Below are 19,580 nucleotides of genomic sequence, written 5' to 3'. Positions count from 1 at the left end.
AAAGATCACATATAGGGAACCAGTGCTGAAAAAAACTAGGTGCACTTCCACTTTCTTGTTGCTGGGGGATTGTTCTATTGGAGGCAAAAAAAGAAAAAAAAAAAAGCTTGAGAAAGGCTTTTCCAGCAGAATGCTTTCTATATATAGCTTATCATAGCCATGTCTTCCATAGCATGTTTTGAAGGGAATAAAAGGCTTACAAGACTGGAGTGGTTATTTTGTCCAAGGGCATGGGGGTGGGTGGTTGTGTGAACCCTCACAAGACCCTAAAAATAGGAGAAAATACATCGGCTCAGGCAGTTGAAATTGTGTGAGCAGAAATTTTCTTTCCACATCTGAAGAGCTGACTTCGATTTAGAATGCCACTGCTCTCCTGTCTTTTTAATCACATCTCTCACTAACTTCCTCTTTACAACAGCAGTCTTTTGCTGAACAATCCCTCTTATTCCTTCAGATTTCATCATATCTTAATTTCCTCCACTCTACCACTTATGACATCTTGATTTTTATTTATTGTAAGAGTTGCTTTTAAGCTATTTCTCCAGTGTACAGTGGCTCCTTAAAACAGCCTACAGACATTCTAAAAAGAATAATTTTAAAAAAGCTGTAGCATGATGCTTACTTATCCTCCCCCAAAGAAAAAAAAAAAACCTTTAGAAAATTTCATTCTGACACATGCATTGTGCTCCATGGGCTTGACTTGACAAGCTTTTGATGATCTATTGATGTGAAGATGTACTACATCAGGACTTGGTGAACTGATTTCTGATATTTATTGTCACAACGCATAGTAGGGTTTTTTCTTCCTGGCTTAGACTTGCTGGAAAAGGGATGCCTGTAGATAAAAAAAAAAAATGGAGGCTGTGCTGCCTTGTTCTTGAAAGGCTATTGTTGTACCTCCTTATGAACTTTGTGCAAGGTGAATTAATTTTAAATAGTAACCCAGGCAGACTTTACAGGAACAAATTAACTGTCCTCTGAAACTTGCATGGATTTGTGTGTCTTGGATAATCATTAACACAAACGAGAGATGTGACAAGAGAAAGTTAGCAATAACCTTTTCAGATGTGGTGTTTGTGTGCTAAAACCTGACAAGCTGGCAGGAGGACTAGAAATAGCTTCGCAGATGGTACTTGGCACGGTAGCGAGCAGCTCTGCTCTCGCACGCTCCCCACCCTGCCTGTCAATTGTGGTACCCAATGGCTGCTTAGAGATGGGGAAACGGCAAGTATGAATTCAGCTCACAGGAGGCTGCGAGGTCAGACGTCAGTATTGCACTACGCATGGCTGAATCAGTGACTGTGAGGAATTGAATTAATATCTAGAGGGGGTTTGCGTCTTTGAACACTTAATGGACCGTATAGCTACAATCTCTTATCCTTGAGGGGAAGATGATGGAGGAAAAAGTAAGGCTCGCTGATGGTGCAGTGAACTACTGAAGAAATGATGGAAATATCAAATATGCTGCACTTAAGTAATGCCAAAGGATGCTGATCTGGCTTTCAAAGCTGCCTTTTTGGAAGGAACAGAATTCCTTTGTGCTCTGATTTCAAAATTATTTCCATGCTTTTATGTTTCCTCCCTGATAGATACAAGAGGAAGGTGCGTATCTGTTAACAGGATTAATCTGTGGGCATTATTCAGGAGAAGAATGAGAAAAAGTACTGTCCTTTGTGTGCACTGGTCAATTGAAATGTCTGCTGACAAAGAACAGACTTCAGGGGGAGGAAGAGGGACATAAGCGTTGTCATTGTGTAAGTCCTAGCAATTTGAGTAGAACAGATTTCTTCTAAAGCCTTACAGCATTTTATCTGTAACTTAGTGTATAGATAAAGCTCTATATCCCTATTCTACAAAGTGTTGATTATGTGAACCATCCTAGGAAAGGATTTTGATGTAAGTTTATATTTTAAGAGGAGAAGTTTTGGAAGATAAAGAGAGAAAAAAGAGTTAAAAACCTTAGTATTCCACCCCGATTTCTTTTAATTTAGATCAGGTTTTAGGGTGACTTTGGGAGGTAATAAGTATATTGGTTTAGCACCATAATTCTGTGTAAACGAGCTAGTTTTATAAAACCAGGATGTTTATTGGCAGTATTCAGTAGGATGCACAAGAAATTTTTGTATTGGAATACATGCTAATTGTTTTGGCAGTAGAATTAATTATTTTAATCATTAGTAATCTATTCAGAGCAGTATGTTGTTATGTATAAAGACAAACTGAAGCTCTCCTTCCACAAATGACTCCAAAGCATCATTTAAATTGAAGAGCATTTACATTTTTTTAGGAACAGCTCTTCCCTAATTGCAGAAATAGGAAGCATACCAGTATGACAAGTGTGCCATTTTGAATGGTACTCTTTTTCCTCCTTTACATTATATTAAATAGGTTTGCTTTAATAAAGCCTTGAGCTTATTTGGTTTTCTTTGTGAGACAGCTTCTTTGTAAAGGGAAGAGGCATTTTCTTTAAAAGGCAGAGCTTTCTTGATCCCTGACTGAGGGGGGGAAATAAATTCTATCATTGGCTTAAAGTTCTTGAATGGGTGCAGTGCTAGCGTCCTAATTGGAGCCAGGAAAAACTGCATATTGAATTTATGAAGATTATCTAAATATACCAGTATTCATAGGGTTGTGTTTTGGCTTTTGTTTTTTTTCCTTTCCCTTCTGAAGGAAAGTAATTGGTAAAGCAAGACTCTTACCTTTTCTTTATAAACTTTTGGGTACTAGATGGTCTGCACATATGGGCTTTTTTCCAGCTTTAGTGAATAAGGAAATGAGGCTGTAGGTTTAAAATGTTGAGTTTGTTTTTTAGAGTTTTAAATTAAATGCAATGTGTTATTAAGCATGCAGGAGAAAATTTTGCATGTTGTGCCCCAGTCAGTGCCCATGACTTCCACAGCACAGTGTGCAGCTGGCAGTCATCGGCTGGGAAATTAATTGAAAGTTGACATTGCAGATACTTTTCAGAGTGAGATAGAGATCTGAAACTATAATGACTTTCTTGGAGGCTTGAGGTAATGCACTGTGCAGAGCACCATTGACTGTTGTAGGCTAAAATTACCGATGAATATAGTATGGGAGCCAGGTGCCGCAGGAGACCAGTGACTTCCGGGCACTTTTCATTATCAGCAGTTCTCTGCTGTTTGAGAAGTACTGGTATTTTATCTGGTCTGTATAATGCTTCTGGGAACCACAGTATCCTCTAACGGTTTGCCTGTCTCTGGAAATGGGGCAGCTCTGCTTTTGTCAGTCACCTTTCCATTGGTGTAGGTAGGTGGATGCGTCGACACAATGGTGGAACTCCCTAGTGAACGCCAGTTTGGCTTGTCTGCATCACTGGGGACAGGTTTGTAGTTTCACACATTGCTGCTGTGGAGTGAAGGTTGTTCTTTTGTTTTTGTATTTCCCTGCAGAAACAGCAGCTTGTCCCCAGTGGCTTTGTTAGAGGGGAAAAAATACTATTAATAAGTTCTAGCTAAAAAAAGCAAAAATATTTGGTAGTTCTGGTGGGGTTTTTTGTCGGGGTTTTGTTTGCATGGTTTTGTTTGTTGGTTTTGGTTTTTTTTTTTTTTTTTTTTTTGTTTTTGTTTTTTTTTTTTTTAACACTTGTGACTTCTTCTAAAGCCTCTGTACAGGAGAATGTAAGCCACTGGTTGTCTTTCATATGTACTGGCCACAGATGTAGTTCTTTCAGCCTAACTGGTAAGAGTAGCTCAGTGTTCTGCTAGTCAAGTATTGCAGGGTAGAGCCAGTGACTGTCTTTTCTGACAGCTAGGTTCTACCTCTTTATCTTCTCTTTGTTCAGATTTAAACTAATTTTAGTTGTCTTGTTTGTTATAGAGCCAAATTGTATTTCAGTGGAGTCATTTATCTGAGTACATGTGCTGTTGAACAAATGGAACTTCCGATTTTGTCAGGTATATATCCAGCAGCTCAAGGGAAGTTGTGTTTTTTGGTGGGTTTTTGTTGGTTTTGTTTGTGGGGTTTTTTTGCACACTGTGACTCAACAGTGATAAGATTTAAGATTGACATTTTAGATTACTGTTATTAAGATGAGTGAAGATTTATGATTCAGATGGTGCTGTCTCAAGCCAAACTGCTCGAATTCTCAGAAATCTTTGCCATTTTTGCTTTCATCTTTAATCTTCTGGCTAAGAGATAATGTGCCAGTCTCACATTTAGCATTTATCTGTATATTAAAGGGAAGAAAGTCCAAAAAGCAAGCAAATGAATGGTGTGGCCAGCTGCAATCTGAACAAGTCCTTGAAATTATTTACTGATATCTCTGCTTCAGAAACGATTGATTTAATATGTCGGGATCCTGTCGTCGTCCTCCAGCTGGCAACCTCAGCCTCTGTCATAGCACGATGTGCTGAATTGATGGTTCTTGTGTTGGTGCTCCAAAGGGACAGACATGGCTGGCAGTGGGAGGGGAGGCACGCTGCCCCTGTCCTCCCTGGTGTGTTGACTGTACATACCAAGGCAAAAGTAACCCCAGTTCTGATACTGGGAAAGTATAGGTGAAAGAGTTGTGCCAGGAATGTTTAGTCCTTTATTAAGACATGATTAAGGAGGAAGTATGATGCCAGCTGAGTCAGTGTTACTTCCTGTAGCACCTGTTTTTCTCAACTCCTGTAAAGATATTATTAACTAGTATTTGCCCTACTTCAGTGTGAACTCTGAATCACTGTTTAGAGGGTAAGGTGTCTTCAGAATTTTTTTGGATGAAGAATTACGTTTTAATTGCCTTCTCTGATAAGAGGTAATTCATGTCTGCTCTGCAAAATGCATGATCAGCCTGCATATCCTTACAAAAGTTCACTTTCGTTTTCTAGTGTGTTTCCCTTATTTAAAGCAACTAGAGTGCTTTAGCTATTGAGAAATAGTGAGTCATGCATTTTGATACTACAGAATGTGGCACCTGCAAAACTCTGGTTCTATCAGCATGGCTAGAAGTATTATCAGGCTGGGATCAAAGTGCTGCTTTAACAAAGGCCACATCACATGGGGTTTTATTAGGATTTACTGAGATGCATACTTTGTCACAGGACTGCTGTGAGTACTCCACACATATCCACACTCACCCACCTACTCTCTGTAGGATAGTTGGTTATACCATAATGACAAATATAAATGCACAGATGGGATACAGAGGGGGTTTTATTTTTTTTTTCTTTAAGTTTGACCATTTCTTAGGAAGTTTAGCTACAGTAGTAATGAATATCATAATGTATAAACAGGGTCAGACATTGTCTTCAAGTTAGATTTTAATTACAGGTTGTAATCCACATTTCCTTTTTACATTTCTGATAATTTGTGGGCATATTTTGTACCTATAAAAACAGTTATGATTTTTATGCATATATATGTATATATAAGAAAAGGTGAAAGGGTTTTCCTATAAGTTGATGTTCTTGAAAGGGAGTTATGCAGGTCTCACTCTTGCTAACTTTGCATATTTCACTTTGATAATACAGAATTTACCTTTCTCTAATAGAGAAGTAAAACAAGTAAGGAGACATGTGAGTCATGCTGAAATGCCGTATATCTCAACACATTCACAACTGCATTGTAAGGCCTGAGGAAAATTCTATTTCCTTTTGATGAAAGTAGTTGGATCATCTTTATTCTTGGACTCTGAATCTGAGCATTTCCAGCCATTAGCAAGGCTTGCAGTTCTTATACCTTATTCCATGGAACTTTGGCTGACTTCACATCCTAAAGATGCATGTCTTATTGCAGTATATTTTAAGCTTGGCAGGAAACAGTATTGCAGTAGGTTGTCTCTGCACCATACTTCTGCTTTATAGGATACTGTCCTTCCCTCATTCAAATAGGGTGGGGGGAAGTGTTTTTTCCTTAGCTAAGAGGTGTATTTCCTACTCTTTGCATTGTGCTAATACTTATTTTGTGCCAATGTAAACTGCATAAGATATATCATAGCCTTTTTGTTCTGATTTAAGCTCCTCTTCTCATCGGTTCCACAAACCTGAAGCTGCAACCTGCCATATATACATGGTGTTCACTTTTCTGAATAGTTGCTATTTATTTTTTTCATTACTTCTAAGCAACTCAAAAAAAAAAGACATTCTGCTCAACTTGTTTGTACAGGTTTTAAAAATTTGTTGTGTTTTTCTTAGGTCGTTACTCTTACTTCTTTGTATTCTCAAATCCTAAAGCATACCTAGCAGTCATATTTAAGGTCTCTTGGTATAAACTGTGGGATTTGCAAGCTGCAAGCAAGTAGGCCATTGAGGCTCCTGTGGGAAATTCTGTCCCCTCTTTGTCTGTCAGACCTTGTAGCTGTGCAGGCGTCTGTCTCAGTTATCCAGTGCCTGAGGCTTTTGGAAAGTTCTTCAGTTAAACCCATAGGTAAGGAGTGTTGTCATGCGCACCATTGAAAGACAAATAGCAAAGGAACTGATTTAGCCATTCCAGTGGGGGTTCAAGGACACAGATATTCCTGTGCTGTCCTGAATCAAAAATTTTTGGTTTAAAGAATAAAAATAAAAGTTATAAGTTTATTTTTTGGAAAATTAAACAATAACTATTACAAGTTGATATTTAATTTTTACATAGTTTGAGAGCACTGGATCTGCCTGGTTACATTGATGGGTTTAATAATTAATTGCAAAATGTAATCAGTAGCTTGATTTAAGCAATGTAATGTAACGGTCTAAAAAAAAGTATCTGAAACTATTATATTAAGATTTGCTAGTTCAGAACAAGTGTCCTACTTGTTACTTGAGTGCTATAGGTCTTGACTTTAGTAATGTAGTTCATATGCTTGCACTCTAACTTGTGGTGCTTTACTATTGCTCCTCCTAAGAGTAACTGAAATGTAAAAGACAATGTGCAGAAATAAACCCTTAGTTGTTGTGTCTTGATGTATCAACTGGTTTAAGGCTGGCCACCTCTGTAAAGGTCAAGTTGCAAAATAAGGCAAATCAGTACTAAAAGCCTGTCCTCTGAGAAGGGTTTTCCAAAAGGAGTTTCATTAGAAAAATGGACCCCTAACTTTTAATTTCATGGTTTAATTAGATCCTTTAATTTAACAGAATCAAAATAAAATGCTTAGCTGTGCAGGCTCAGCAGATCAGGCAGCGTCTCTGTAGATCACACAGCTATAACAGATAATTCTTGCTACTTAATGTTCCAAATCATTGTTCATGTTTGTAAATATAAACAAAAGTACAGCAGAGAAAATGGTGGTGGATAATATTGATCTCAAAGCATGTACATGGAGTGTGAATGTCTTTAAAATTTTTATGTATAATGTTTCTAAAATTTTTAAATGCTGAACACTCCTCTATGTTTTCAGCACCTCATCTCGTATTGCTAAAGGAATAGACTACACAAAAATGAGCCTCCATGGTGCAAGTGGCGGACATGAGAGATCAAGGGACAGACGCAGATCAAGTGACAGATCTCGTGACTCATCCCATGAAAGAGCAGAATCGCAGCTCACTCCATGCATCAGGAATGTTACTTCACCAACAAGACAATATCATTCTGGTGTGTTCAGATCTATAGAATTTCTGTATTAAAATTCTTAAACTTGACAAATCTTTTGTTAAAAGAATAGAATGAAAAACGTTATTTGTTGATGACACAATACAGAGATTTTTTTTACGTGTGCCCTGGGCTGGACTACCCCTCTTTGATAGGTCATAACTTTTTCTTCATCTGCAGTATGTATTCCTGCATGATGGTTTTGGTTCAAGTCACAAGAGCAGTCTAATTTTTTTAAGAAGATAATTGACTAAACACTTCCTCTTTACTTGGTAGGGTTTAGGTGACTGGAAATATAGGAAGCACTTCACTTTTTTTTTGTGACAAAAGTTGGTTTGTTTGTTTGAACTAACACCAACTGCAATGCATAGCTTCTGTATAATGTCGAGTTGCTTTTTCAGTGCTAGAATGCTATTTTTTTTCTGACAAAGACTTTGGGGAGGTGAGGTGGCTTTGTCTGAATGGTAGAAACTTCAGGTTCTCATATATGGACAGTTATCTCTGAAGGTTTCTTTAACTAGGATAGATGTAATTGACAGAACTTGTACTTACCAAGTTGCCACATTTTGTGCCTAGAAAGATATAATGTGTATAAAGCTTATATGGATCTATAATTTTATTTCCTGTTTTTTTTCTCCTTCCCACGTCATTCACACTTAAGATCGAGAAAAGGATCACAGTTCATCTCAGCCAAGCAGCCCTCGTCCTCAGAAGACTTCCCCTAATGGTTCTGTTATTAGTATGGGGAACAGCAGCAGAAACAGTAGCCAGTCGAGTTCAGATGGGAGCTGCAAGACTGGTGGGGAAATGGTGTTTGTGTATGAAAATGGAAAAGAGGGAGCTCGGAATCTAAGAACTTCTGAACGGGTAACGCTCATAGTGGATAACACCAGATTTGTTGTAGATCCTTCTATCTTTACTGCACAACCTAATACAATGTTGGGCAGGTTTGTATCTTTTTTTTTAACCTTTGATCTCTAACTGTAAAAAAGAGCCATAAATGCTTTGTAGATAAGAACACTGTTTAAATAGCTGTTGAAGTCATTGCTACAGCTGAGCTGCGAACGCCTAATGTTACCAGTTTGCAAAGGTGTTGAAGTAAAAATCAGGTTATTAGTTCTCTGTATTTGGCAGATTACCAATAGATGTCTATTACCAACAGACAAAAGAGTTCATAAGTAAATTAACATTTCATGATGTACTAATTTCCTTCTGCCTTGCTGGGCATTGCTTTTGTATTGTCTGCCTCATTCCATCCCTTGTTTTTCAAGCTAGTTCCTTTATAAAACAAAGTAGTGAGTATATATAGTTTATTTCAAAATAGCAAGGAGGAGAACATTGAAGGAAATTTATTTTGCTTAATGTGCCTACCCTGACAACACTCCAGCTTAGTACATTTATCTTCTGACATGTTTTTGGACAGGGAAATGTCAAACAGTATAACAGATCAGAACATCTTCGACAAAGATACCTAACACTCAAAATGGTCGGTAGTTGAATGAAAGTCCGCAATATGTAATGTGTTCTGTAGAAACTACGATGAGCAGCATATTTAACATGTTTACTTGGTGGGAAGAGATGCCTTGATTTACTTGCTCAAATACTGGCTGGTTTTGCATTGTCCAAATGTAGAGAGCACTGCTTGCAAACTTGTGGCAAGGAAGAAATGAAGTTTTATGTCTGTGTCACTTTGGATTTGGCTTTTTCACTAAAATGTAGCTGCTTCTCAGTCCATGACAATATAATAATTAAAATACACATATATAAAGCTATTTGCCAAGGTACAGGTAGCAAATATGATTAAACAATTTCTGCTTTGTTTCAATCACCACTGTGTGGGATAAATAGTACCTTGGTTCCCTATTTTGTGAAAAGTCAGGGAAGAGTTATAGAGAAAGCAAAAAATGTTTCTCTGTGTAAACTGTAAAGGGAAATAAATAGAAGTAATAATCAGTAGAATTAAATCAGTGATGTGAAGGCATTTATATATGTATAGTACACAGATACATGTAAATGGTCAGGCTACCTAACTGGGAGGGTATCAGTGTGAAGTTACATGGCAAAATAGTTTTCTTTTCCATGCCCAGCCTCAGAGTAAATGGCGCTGCCTAATGCACTAGATTTTTGTGTTTGTGTGTGTGTGTGTGTGTGTGTGTGTGTGCAATGCTGAGTTATTCTCCCTGTGGGATTGGTTCAAGGAACAAGCTTATTTTATCTTCTGCTAATTCAAAAGTAGGTTAATAAAGTTACAGAAATACAGTTCTAAAAGGCTAGTTATTTATAAACCCACTTTCTCCCAATGTCAGTTCACAGGACACTAAAGAGGAGCAACTTAGCTAGTATATTCTGGCAGGTAAAAGTAACTATAATAAGGATGTATTATTTGCCTTAGGCCTATATATAGACTGTTTTTTCCTAAATATTACTTCTTGTCGTGAAGAGTGGTCAGAAAACACATCAAATCATTTGGTGAAAAAAGTTACTTTGTCCATTATAAATAGGTGCAGTACGCCAGCTCGTGTTTCTCTGGGTTTTGTGTGTGAAAGCAAAGCTTTGCCATTGGGCTGTATTTGTAAATAAAACCAAGAATAGGTGGCAATACTTTTTGTAAACATATGGTGTAATTCTGAGTCAGAGGTGTTTTAAAAAGTTTGGGAAATTTTTGGAAAATACTTGTAGTTTTCCTCTTAGTGTAACTTCATTTTTGTCCTAGCAGGGAGAAACGCATGCTACCAGTAAGTATGGGTATCTTCTTTCAGAATGTTATTTTAGTTTTTGAATTAAATGAATCTTATAAATGAAATTGAAGCAAGTTGCATGGACCTTAACCTAGATTCTGTTTCCTAAATTAGCTTGAATGTCTTTAAATAATGACAGTTCAACAACAGGAAAACACTTTTTCCTGCTACATTACTCTACAAATGCCAAAAATGATTTGTTTTGGGTTTCCCCCACCTTTGGCACTGGCAAGAAATGGCCTGGTCTAACTTTTGTTTTGATTAAAAGATATTAGCAAGTTAAGGTTGAAGAATAAAACTAGTTTCCTGAGTTACATTATCTTGCTATTTTCTAGAAGTCTTGCTAAACGTAAACCAAACTGAGCGTATGAGCTAGAATAGACTGGGTTTTCCTTGCCATTTCAGTACAATTTTTCAGACTTTACTTTCCAGAATAAGACAAGAGAAAATAATAGTAAGGAAATCTAACCACATTACTTTTATTCTTGAGCAGGATGTTTGGATCAGGCAGAGAACATAACTTTACACGTCCTAATGAAAAAGGAGAGTATGAGGTTGCTGAAGGAATTGGTTCCACTGTGTTTCGTGCTATTTTGGTGAGTTTTCGGTAGTCTTTAGGACAAGAACTAGGAGTATCAAGAGGTAAACCTCTTGATTTAGGAGTACTTGTATATCTGGACTTTGTGGATGGAATACTGTTCTTCTGTATTGTCTAGAGGAGAAATGATGTTTGATACAAAAACACCCCTGGTTTTTCTGGATATGTGCATATGAAAGCCAGGGAGAGAGAAGGCATGCAGGAAATGAGCCATAAAACTACTGCCTACCATAAATTTATCTTGTGCATCTAGTTCAGATGTATTCAGCCCTTTTGATGCTGAAATTAGATGAAATGAGTACTGGAAATTAATTTACTGCAGGTAGCAGGAAAAAGGCAAACTTCAGTCTTAAAAGAAAATGTGCCATGTCTACACAAAGAAGTAGAGCTGCTGTAGTGCTTTGTCAGTAGAATCAGAATAGCAACAGCTGTGTGAATTATAGCTAAAAGACAGTATACGTGCACCAAAATGATCAGTATTAGTAGCTGTCACTTAAATAACAATTTTAACCAGAGCTCATTGCTCTTGAAAGCAGCTCAGAAAATTGATACATTTGAGGACAGTGTAACTCACCAAGTTTAACATATGTTGCTCCTTTACATTTTATGGGGTTTGCTTATGTAGAAAGCATTGTAAATGAAATGACAAAATGTTTGTCTGTGAATTTTGAAGTGTGCTTTGTTTGCTTCATTACTGTAGGATTACTACAAGACTGGAGTGATACGCTGTCCTGATGGGATATCTATTCCCGAATTGAGAGAAGCATGTGACTATCTCTGTATTTCTTTTGAGTATAGTACTATTAAATGCAGAGATCTCAGTAAGTACAGAATTTATTAAAATAATTTGAATTATATAAACTAACTTAAGCAAATATGCAGGGGTAGGGGTGTTAATTCCAAATGGTATCATTTATTGAGGTAAGGAACATGGCTGATGCTACATGAGCAAAATCCATCCTTTTTTCTCTCTTATACAATTAAGCCATAGAGACAGTGGGCGTACTCTTTTTGAAAAATAATGTTTCTGATATTTCAGGATCTGATATTCAGGTATTTTTCTGCTGTGGTCAGCTCTGTGGGATGCTTAAACTCTGCTGATGCATTTGCAGTGCAGATACAGAAACATTAAGTAGTATCTTTTTTTGCAGATGACAGGATAATTTATTCAGCTCACAGTTTAAGTGAGTTGTGTTGCCAGCAGAAGCAGCAGAGCTTTGTTGATGGTGTATGGTTCACCATGGTTCCCAGCGTGTAGTGTCTCTTCAGCTTGTTCCTGCCCTGAGCACAGCCAGAGCTTTGGCCAGTGTTTAAATGACCTGGCCTGCCTCTGATTGGTATGAGCTCATGTTTGCAGAGCACAGAGCCCAGGGTCAAGCTGTGGCATTCCAGCTATGAGATCCGTGTGGGGCACCTGTGCCATCACTGCAGTGCTGCAGGCTCTCGGCGTGCTGCCTGCAGAGTCATGCACTCCATGTACTTTGTCCTGAGCAGAAGGATTTAGCAGCTCATGCTGTGAGGATTTTGAGAGGCTTTGTTTTTAAGCTACCACTTACGAAAAGTGGGTTGCATGCTCTACTGTATCAGCAACTGGCTTAAATCGTGTTTCTTTGGGGAAGCCTGGGAGGAGTCTTACACAATCGACAAATGTTTAGCAGTAGTAAAACACAAAAGAGCTCTCCTTGAAGTCACTCCTCTGACTGCCCAACGTTATGTTAGTATCTGTGGGACAGCTCTATTAGTTTGAACTTCTGGTAAACATTTGGAAAAAGTTCTGATCTTATACAAACTAATAGTCTAAGTGTCTTTACAGCAGTCTGCAGTGAATCCTGCTAAATAAACACAACTGCTTTCTTATTCCTGCCTTCAGTTTTTTTACCAAGCTTTCAAATGTGCCTATGCTTAAAATGTCATTCCAGGTGCTCTCATGCATGAGTTGTCAAATGATGGTGCTCGCAAACAATTTGAGTTTTATCTAGAAGAAATGATTCTCCCATTAATGGTAGCCAGTGCCCAAAGTGGTGAGAGGGAGTGCCACATTGTTGTGCTGACAGATGATGATGTTGTTGACTGGGATGAAGAGTATCCCCCACAAATGGGAGAGGAGTATTCACAAAGTAAGTTTGTTTTCATTGTTTCCCCCAAGCCATGCTGTGGTAGAGGTAGCAGTAAATGTGCTGATTTAACTGTTTTGTACATAAGTGCTGTTATCAAAGTCTTTACAACATCCTAATGACTCACAAAAAAAAAAATCCTCTTAGTTTAGATAGTTCTGCTGAACATTCTGCTTCAGAGGCATATCCTGTGTGTTAATATTTATTATTAAGGTTTTGTCTGTCAGTGAGGGGGAAGGAGATATTGTTATACAGAACTTCATGAGAAAAATGGGTAGGAGTCATGTTTACCATTGGAGAGCAACTAGAAGGGTGTTTTGAGGGGAGATGTCTGTTAACTGTTAATATTTTGGTACATAAATCAGTTAAAGTACCTGTGAAAGGAGTGCCCTGCCTTGCATCAACACTGTCCTTGTAGCTGAAAATGTTCCTTCAGTGTGAAAACTTGAAATTCAGCGTTTTCTGGGGGCATGTGGGAGCTTGAGATACTGCTTATACTCCAGCCATACCAAATCTTCCTAGAAGTCTCTTCAAAATATTACAGTTTTTCTTGTTGGGTGGGTTTGGGATATTTTGGTGGTGGTTTTTTTGTGTTGTATTGTGGTTTTATTTGTGTGTGTGTGCATGGGTTTGGCTTTTGGGTTTGTTTTTTAAACACTAATTGAAAAAAAAACAACCCTTACGTTTTTGGAGGGTACGAACCTGCAGCTCTTTCTAAAGAAAGGAGGATGCATGCGAATATCGATCAAATGTGGCTGTTCCAATGTAGTAACGTAATCAGCTCAGGTTTCTAGGACCTTTATGTCTCAAAGACATAAGCACATAATTGATCCTACCCATAGTTAGTTAGACACCTCTTACATTTATACTTTTCAGTCCCTTCTTTTAAGGTGCTATAATTTAAATGTTAAAGGTGTCCCTCTTGTTCTGCTTCACAGGTCTGGGTTTTCTGAAAGTGATTTGTAGATCTCTTACATAATGGCAAGCAGAATGGAAAGGTTTTTTCTTAATGTCTGCAGGAATTCCAGGAAAAAAAAAAAGAAAAATAAGAAATTTTTTTTTTTGTGGAGGTGGGATTGGTAATACTCTCACTGTGGTTTGCCCTGTGAATTGTTCTATTACATTCCTAAATCTAACATCAAAATCCCCAAACCCACTCCTCAAAAAAATCCCAACCCCAACCTAAGTCTAGACTAAATTGATAGAGGGAAAGACTTGTGCAACTGACCCATTTCACAGTGTGCTCAGCCATTTTTCTCAAGTTCTTAAGTCTTTCTCCTTATTCTGAAATAGAAATATGAGAGTAAAGCAGAACAGTGAAAAAGATAAACCTTTGTGGTTTTAAAACTACATGTTTAATCTTTGAATACATTTTTTTTCCTCATTAAAATGTATTTTTAGTTATTTACAGCACGAAGTTGTATAGATTTTTCAAATATATTGAAAATAGAGATGTGGCTAAATCGGTTCTGAAGGAAAGGGGGCTCAAGAAGATCCGACTGGGCATTGAAGGTAAGAGGGGCGTTGCTTGCACACAGCTCTTTAGAGAAGGAGGTCTGCAGCACCTCCAATTTGATTGTCTCTGCAGTTGAAAACAATAAGGGCTAGTGTTGTCCTCGATATTGTATTTAGGTGATAAAATGTCCAGAGGGGAGTGGTACCTGTAACAACCGGTCCAGCTATAGAAAACCTGATTACAAGCTTGTCTACAAGATTACAGGCAGGTCTACAAGATGTTCCTAGCTGCTAGGCTATTTGCAGAGACTTAACTGCTTTCTTACAGCTTGCAGCTTGTGCCATTTGCCCTCTAGTTTTCATGCAAAATCTCTTCTCCTTTATTTGAAGTAGTGATGCATTTTTACAGCTCTGTGTATTCTGTTGTTAATCTAGTGCCTTTCCAGGGCTGGAAATGTGTGTTAAGTAAATATTTTCTTTCAGGAAATGTGAAACTATCAAATGGACCATTGGAGTGCACAGAAATACTAATCTGAAATGAACATCTTGTAAATTATTGTAAATCTTGTAAAATCTCGGCTCTGGCTTTGCAAAAGACAGCTACATTAAGTAGTCTTAGATTTCTTTTTTTTTTTTAACTGGATTTCTTTGCATTTCATTTTACTTCTGAGTGTTGACCCAAATATTTTAAAATCCAGCCTTTACCATTTGCAAGGTTTCTTATCATTCACTCACTAAGTCGTCATAGTTACATTTGTGATTTGACAACCAAAAGCAAATGCTTTTAACCACTTGTGATTTCAAAAATAAGTAAGTTTGTTCAAACAGATGGACATGCTGTTCGGCTGAGAAAGAGCTGGTGGTATGTGTAATGCTGGCTAATAGCAGATTTTTGCTGGCATTCCTTGTTTTAGATGAAGAACTGTTTGACTAAACTATAGTGCTAGTGCCCTGTAATAATACATAACTTTCTAGTAATGAAAATTGCTGCTTAAGCAGAGGAGGGCAATGACGATCACAGACAGCATAACCAGAATCAATAGCTGGTCTGAAACTATGCATTTCCATCATTTGGGGGAGCTGGAAGGAATGTGGTAGGGTTGTGCTAGGGAACTTAAACTGTTTGGAGTAATGCTGTCTCTGCTTCTGAGATCTCATTTCCTGTTTTCCAGGTCATAGTGTTTTAGAAACAGCCAGCTGCTTTTGGCTTCAGGAAGGAGCAAGTAGCTTTGCCTGTGAAGCTTGGAAGAGTTGCCTGATGACAGTGTATTCACTGTTGACAGCACTGTAGTCTCTTCCCTTTACAATTTGGTAGCTGAACTGCTGACTGTGTGCTCTCCTTGCATAGACAATATTAAGAACACATAGCATCTGTTTCCATTCAGGGTGGTGATGGTGACAACTGCTTATCTTCACTGTGCCTCTACCTGTTGCCTTTTTGTAAAAGAGCCCTCTGACCTGAACAGTGCAGGAGATGTTAATGTCTGCTGTGGATGTTAATGTCTGCTGTGCTCGGTTCCTTAGGTTACCCCACGTACAAAGAGAAGGTGAAAAAGCGACCAGGCGGAAGGCCGGAGGTGATTTACAACTATGTCCAAAGACCGTTCATTCGGATGTCATGGGAGAAGGAGGAAGGGAAGAGTCGGCATGTTGACTTCCAGTGCGTGAAGAGCAAATCTATTACAAATCTAGCTGCAGCAGCTGCAGATATACCCCAGGACCAGCTTGTAGTAATGCATCCTACCCCCCAAGTAGATGAGCTGGATATTCTGCCTATTCATCCTCCACCTAGTAACAGTGAGATGGATCCTGAGGGACAAAACCCCCTGCTCTGATCGAGACTCGTAATAAAACAAAAGCATGCTACTTTAAAGCAACTCTGTACTTGACTCACAGTACACTGCAATTCCAGTTTTTTTTTTCCATTGTGTAACAGTGTTTAGGATATTGCAGTGCGGACCTTTGAAAAGACCAAAGGGAGTGCCCAATTCTTTTTGAAGGAGTACAGACCAAACATCCTGGGGTTACAGTTACATACATGTATGTGTTTACCAGTAGGTTTGTGACATTGGTGATTTGTATGCTGGACTGTCCTCACTCTGAAGCCCATCAGAAGCAATGGGATGCCAGTGGCTGTTGTTACACAGGGTTAGAATGCGGAATTGGAATTGATAGTAGCACTTTATAAATGGTTGATAAATGGAATTTGAAGCCATTTTTTATAAATGTGTTGCACAATACTAACAAAGTGCTTCTATCAAAAGTATTAACTGTAAATAGTTTTGCTCTGAATAGGTTGACCCTTTTAAAGTTATTTTAAATGGTTGAGCACAAAACTACTTACTACTGGGTTTTTGGATTGAGGACATGATTCAATTACCCATGTAACATCTTGTTAAACTCAAAGTTCTTCAGTGAATTTTTTCACTTGTTTGCAGCGTGAGCCATGTTCAGAACTTGTGAACAATGGATAGGGGCTTTATCTTAAATTTTGCCTTACTTAATCTGTTCACAAATATTTATTTAATACAGTTTTCATAAGTGTCATGAAATAGGAAAATGCAGATGGTTCATTCTTCATTTATTAATGATTGTAAACAAGTTTTTCATGCAAATAAAGTTTCCATTATTTTAAAGGATTTGAATTATCTGTGACTGAGATAAAGCATACAGATGAATTCTGAAAGTAGCTGCTTTTCTTTCCTTGGAGAAGGGTGGTCAGTACTAAGTTAAATACTTGTTTTTTCAAGAGGAATCTGGTCATGTCAGGCTATCTTAACCTACCTTACTGTTGTGTTTTTCCAAGTACAAACTTGAACCTAGGAGTAGGTAACAATAGCTCCTTTTGAAACTTACTGTTGTGGCAAAAATGGTGTCAGTGTATGTAAGGCATTGGTTGTCTTCCTTCTTCCCCCAAAGCTAAAGAAATCATAAATACTGACTGCTTCTAGCATGCACCATCAGCAGAGTTTTATGAAATTTATTTATTAAAGTAAATGCTCCATCTTAGAACAAGGGAAACATTTATTTTAAAAATATTTAACTGTCTAATACATTACACTTTAACAATATTTATAGTAAAGGATTCTTACAAGAAAGAATAAACAGCTTTATGGTACAATTAGTATAAGAAATATCCACATGGGGACTGTTTTGCAGTGTAAAAACACACCATACATCTGAAATGGTCATTTGCATATAAAAGCTACCACTGATGCCAGTGAGTTGCACAGTGATTTAAAAAAAATTTCAAACAACAGAATCCAAAATATACAAGTATTGCAAGCTATACACGGCTAACCAAATCAACACAGAACACTGGAGCAGGTTATTCCACGTTGTCTGAAGTTACACATGGTAGGATGAGTTGCATTCCGATACAGCTCTTATGAAATTCATACATAAAAGCTGCTCAGTCAAACAAGTTTCACAGACTGTAGAACTCCACCAGTAAATGCACTTTGATATTTGGATTTCAGAGGCAGGTGCATCATTTACAAGGGCCATGGCAAGTCGCTGAAGTCCACAGGGCCACCAAGGCCTGCGTCTGCTTCAAGAAGGCTCATGATTACTGCCATTGCTGCTTCATCGTTGCTAGGGCTGCTTGATCCTTGATCATTGTCAATCATATCAATGCCTATATGAGAGTTCTCCCCTGGAACCGTAAATACAATAAGTTACCACAAGTTCAGGGTTATTCACTTGCTGCAGGCACTTGCCATATGACTTGAAGTAAGAGTATCTGAACAGGCTCAGCTATATTGGGAGTACTAATCTGTTTGATATCCAGGTTGCTGAAGTTCTAAGGATACCACCGATGCCTGGGTGACAGAGGCTAGGTCTCTCCTCAGAAATGATCTGTACATGGATGACCTCATATGCTATACCTCAAAATTCAGTCTAGATCAGCCTCTAGGTTTTGGCCTAGCCTTTCTCCTTGTCTTCAGTTGTTTAAAAGCAGTCATAAAAGCAGGTAAGGAGTTCAGTTAATTCACACTGATTCAGCAAGAGAAGAGAGGCTTGTAAGTACTGTCTTAAACCAAATTACAACATGAAGTAAGCAGCAAAACAGACTGCCAGGCAAACAGTGGTATGTTATGGGCTTTGTGCCTCAGCTATAGCTGGCAGGTAGCAAAAGCAAGTTATTGCTAAAAACCACCATGTTTTTGTGTTTCACTGGTATTGAGGCACCTCAAGTGTGTGACTTGCACTTACCAAGAATAGAGGAGTTGTCAGAATATGGGTAACCAGAATTATCTTGGATTTGCCCAGACAGTAACCCAGCTGAAGAAATGTCTGGAGTGCCACCGTTCAAGATCTTGAAAGGAAAAACAGAAGCCACAAACCAGCATGAAATACTGCATTAAGTCTAAATTGCCCTATATTGGTATTTTTAATACAGGGAAGATGGGCTTTTTGACGCAACACCTACAGCCCAGCTAATCAAACTTGTAAACCAGGAGCTACTTCCTCTGTGATGCCCATCAAGCAGGTAGCAGATGGACTATATCACCATTAGAAAGGAAATCAAGTTGGTACTATGTGCTAAACTTCTGAACAGGTCATAGAAAATGTCTTCAGGGGATTTCTGGGGGTCGCCTTTGTAAATGTTCCATCTGCAAGTGATCGTAATTACACTATCTACAGAAATATGTCTGAATTTATGGTGTATGTGAAGTACTGTCAACTAAGATCCTTAATTCTGGAAGTAAAATCCTCCCAGACAGATTGCATGAGCTAAGCATTGCTCCTGGCTGGCAAGTCTAACCATGTTTTCGTATGCAGCAGCATGGCTCCAGAGCACCAGAGTTCACCAGAAACAGAAGAACATTCTCTGGGATTCTTAAATAAGAAGGGAATAGCAGAACCTGAGCCATAGTTTTGTACCACTCAGAGGCACGTGCACCGGAAGATAAGTACTTGGGAGCTCTTGATGGCAGCGTCAGATAGAACTTGAGTTGTTTCTAGCAAATGCAGTCTTCTGACTAAGGTGATGGATGGAGAGGGTGGGTACCCTCTTGGAAATACCCAGCTCTCCGTGGGCATTTGCCTTTATTCCATTACAGCAGCCCCTACTCTATGCAGGTGTTGTATTACTGGAGAGCAGAAGGGTATGAATAACTGTTCCTAGAATTACATACAACTCAGTTTGTTCCAACTGCA

General features: G+C 38.3%; 2 protein-coding genes across 13 annotated transcripts in view; one reads left to right on the top strand and one right to left on the bottom strand.

Moving 5' to 3' along the window:
* BTBD10 (BTB domain containing 10) overlaps positions 1 to 17,053 on the top strand; it is a 32,901-nt gene extending 15,848 nt beyond the window's left edge. For 4 of the 5 annotated variants that reach the window (XM_062620184.1, XM_062620188.1, XM_062620185.1 and 1 more), the window contains 7 exons: positions 7,322 to 7,515; positions 8,174 to 8,459; positions 10,744 to 10,846; positions 11,549 to 11,669; positions 12,768 to 12,965; positions 14,364 to 14,474; positions 15,942 to 17,053. In XM_062620184.1, the coding sequence (XP_062476168.1) occupies positions 7,322 to 7,515; positions 8,174 to 8,459; positions 10,744 to 10,846; positions 11,549 to 11,669; positions 12,768 to 12,965; positions 14,364 to 14,474; positions 15,942 to 16,252 (1,324 nt within the window). In that variant the 3' untranslated portion in view covers positions 16,253 to 17,053. Of the gene's footprint in view, positions 1 to 1,447; positions 1,603 to 7,321; positions 7,516 to 8,173; positions 8,460 to 10,743; positions 10,847 to 11,548; positions 11,670 to 12,767; positions 12,966 to 14,363; positions 14,475 to 15,941 lie in introns of those variants that run through there. The other variant, XM_062620183.1, reaches the window with a different exon arrangement.
* Positions 17,054 to 17,362: 309 nt separating this feature from the next.
* The window catches only part of BMAL1 (basic helix-loop-helix ARNT like 1), a 46,933-nt gene continuing 44,715 nt past the window's right edge, over positions 17,363 to 19,580 (bottom strand). For all 8 annotated transcript variants that reach the window (XM_062620176.1, XM_062620174.1, XM_062620178.1 and 5 more), the window contains 2 exons: positions 18,633 to 18,735; positions 17,363 to 18,072 (listed from right to left, as the gene is read on the bottom strand). In XM_062620176.1, the coding sequence (XP_062476160.1) occupies positions 17,912 to 18,072; positions 18,633 to 18,735 (264 nt within the window). In that variant the 3' untranslated portion in view covers positions 17,363 to 17,911. The remainder of the gene's footprint in view (positions 18,073 to 18,632; positions 18,736 to 19,580) is intronic.

Source organism: Pezoporus occidentalis, unplaced genomic scaffold (assembly GCF_034315485.1).
Source record: "Pezoporus occidentalis ecotype Australia unplaced genomic scaffold, CSIRO_AGI_Poc_V1 ctg22, whole genome shotgun sequence".
Classification (NCBI taxonomy): Eukaryota; Metazoa; Chordata; class Aves; order Psittaciformes; family Psittacidae; genus Pezoporus; species Pezoporus occidentalis.
The sequence above is the reverse complement of the archived record's forward strand: the minus strand, read 5'-3'. Positions and strand labels throughout refer to the sequence as shown.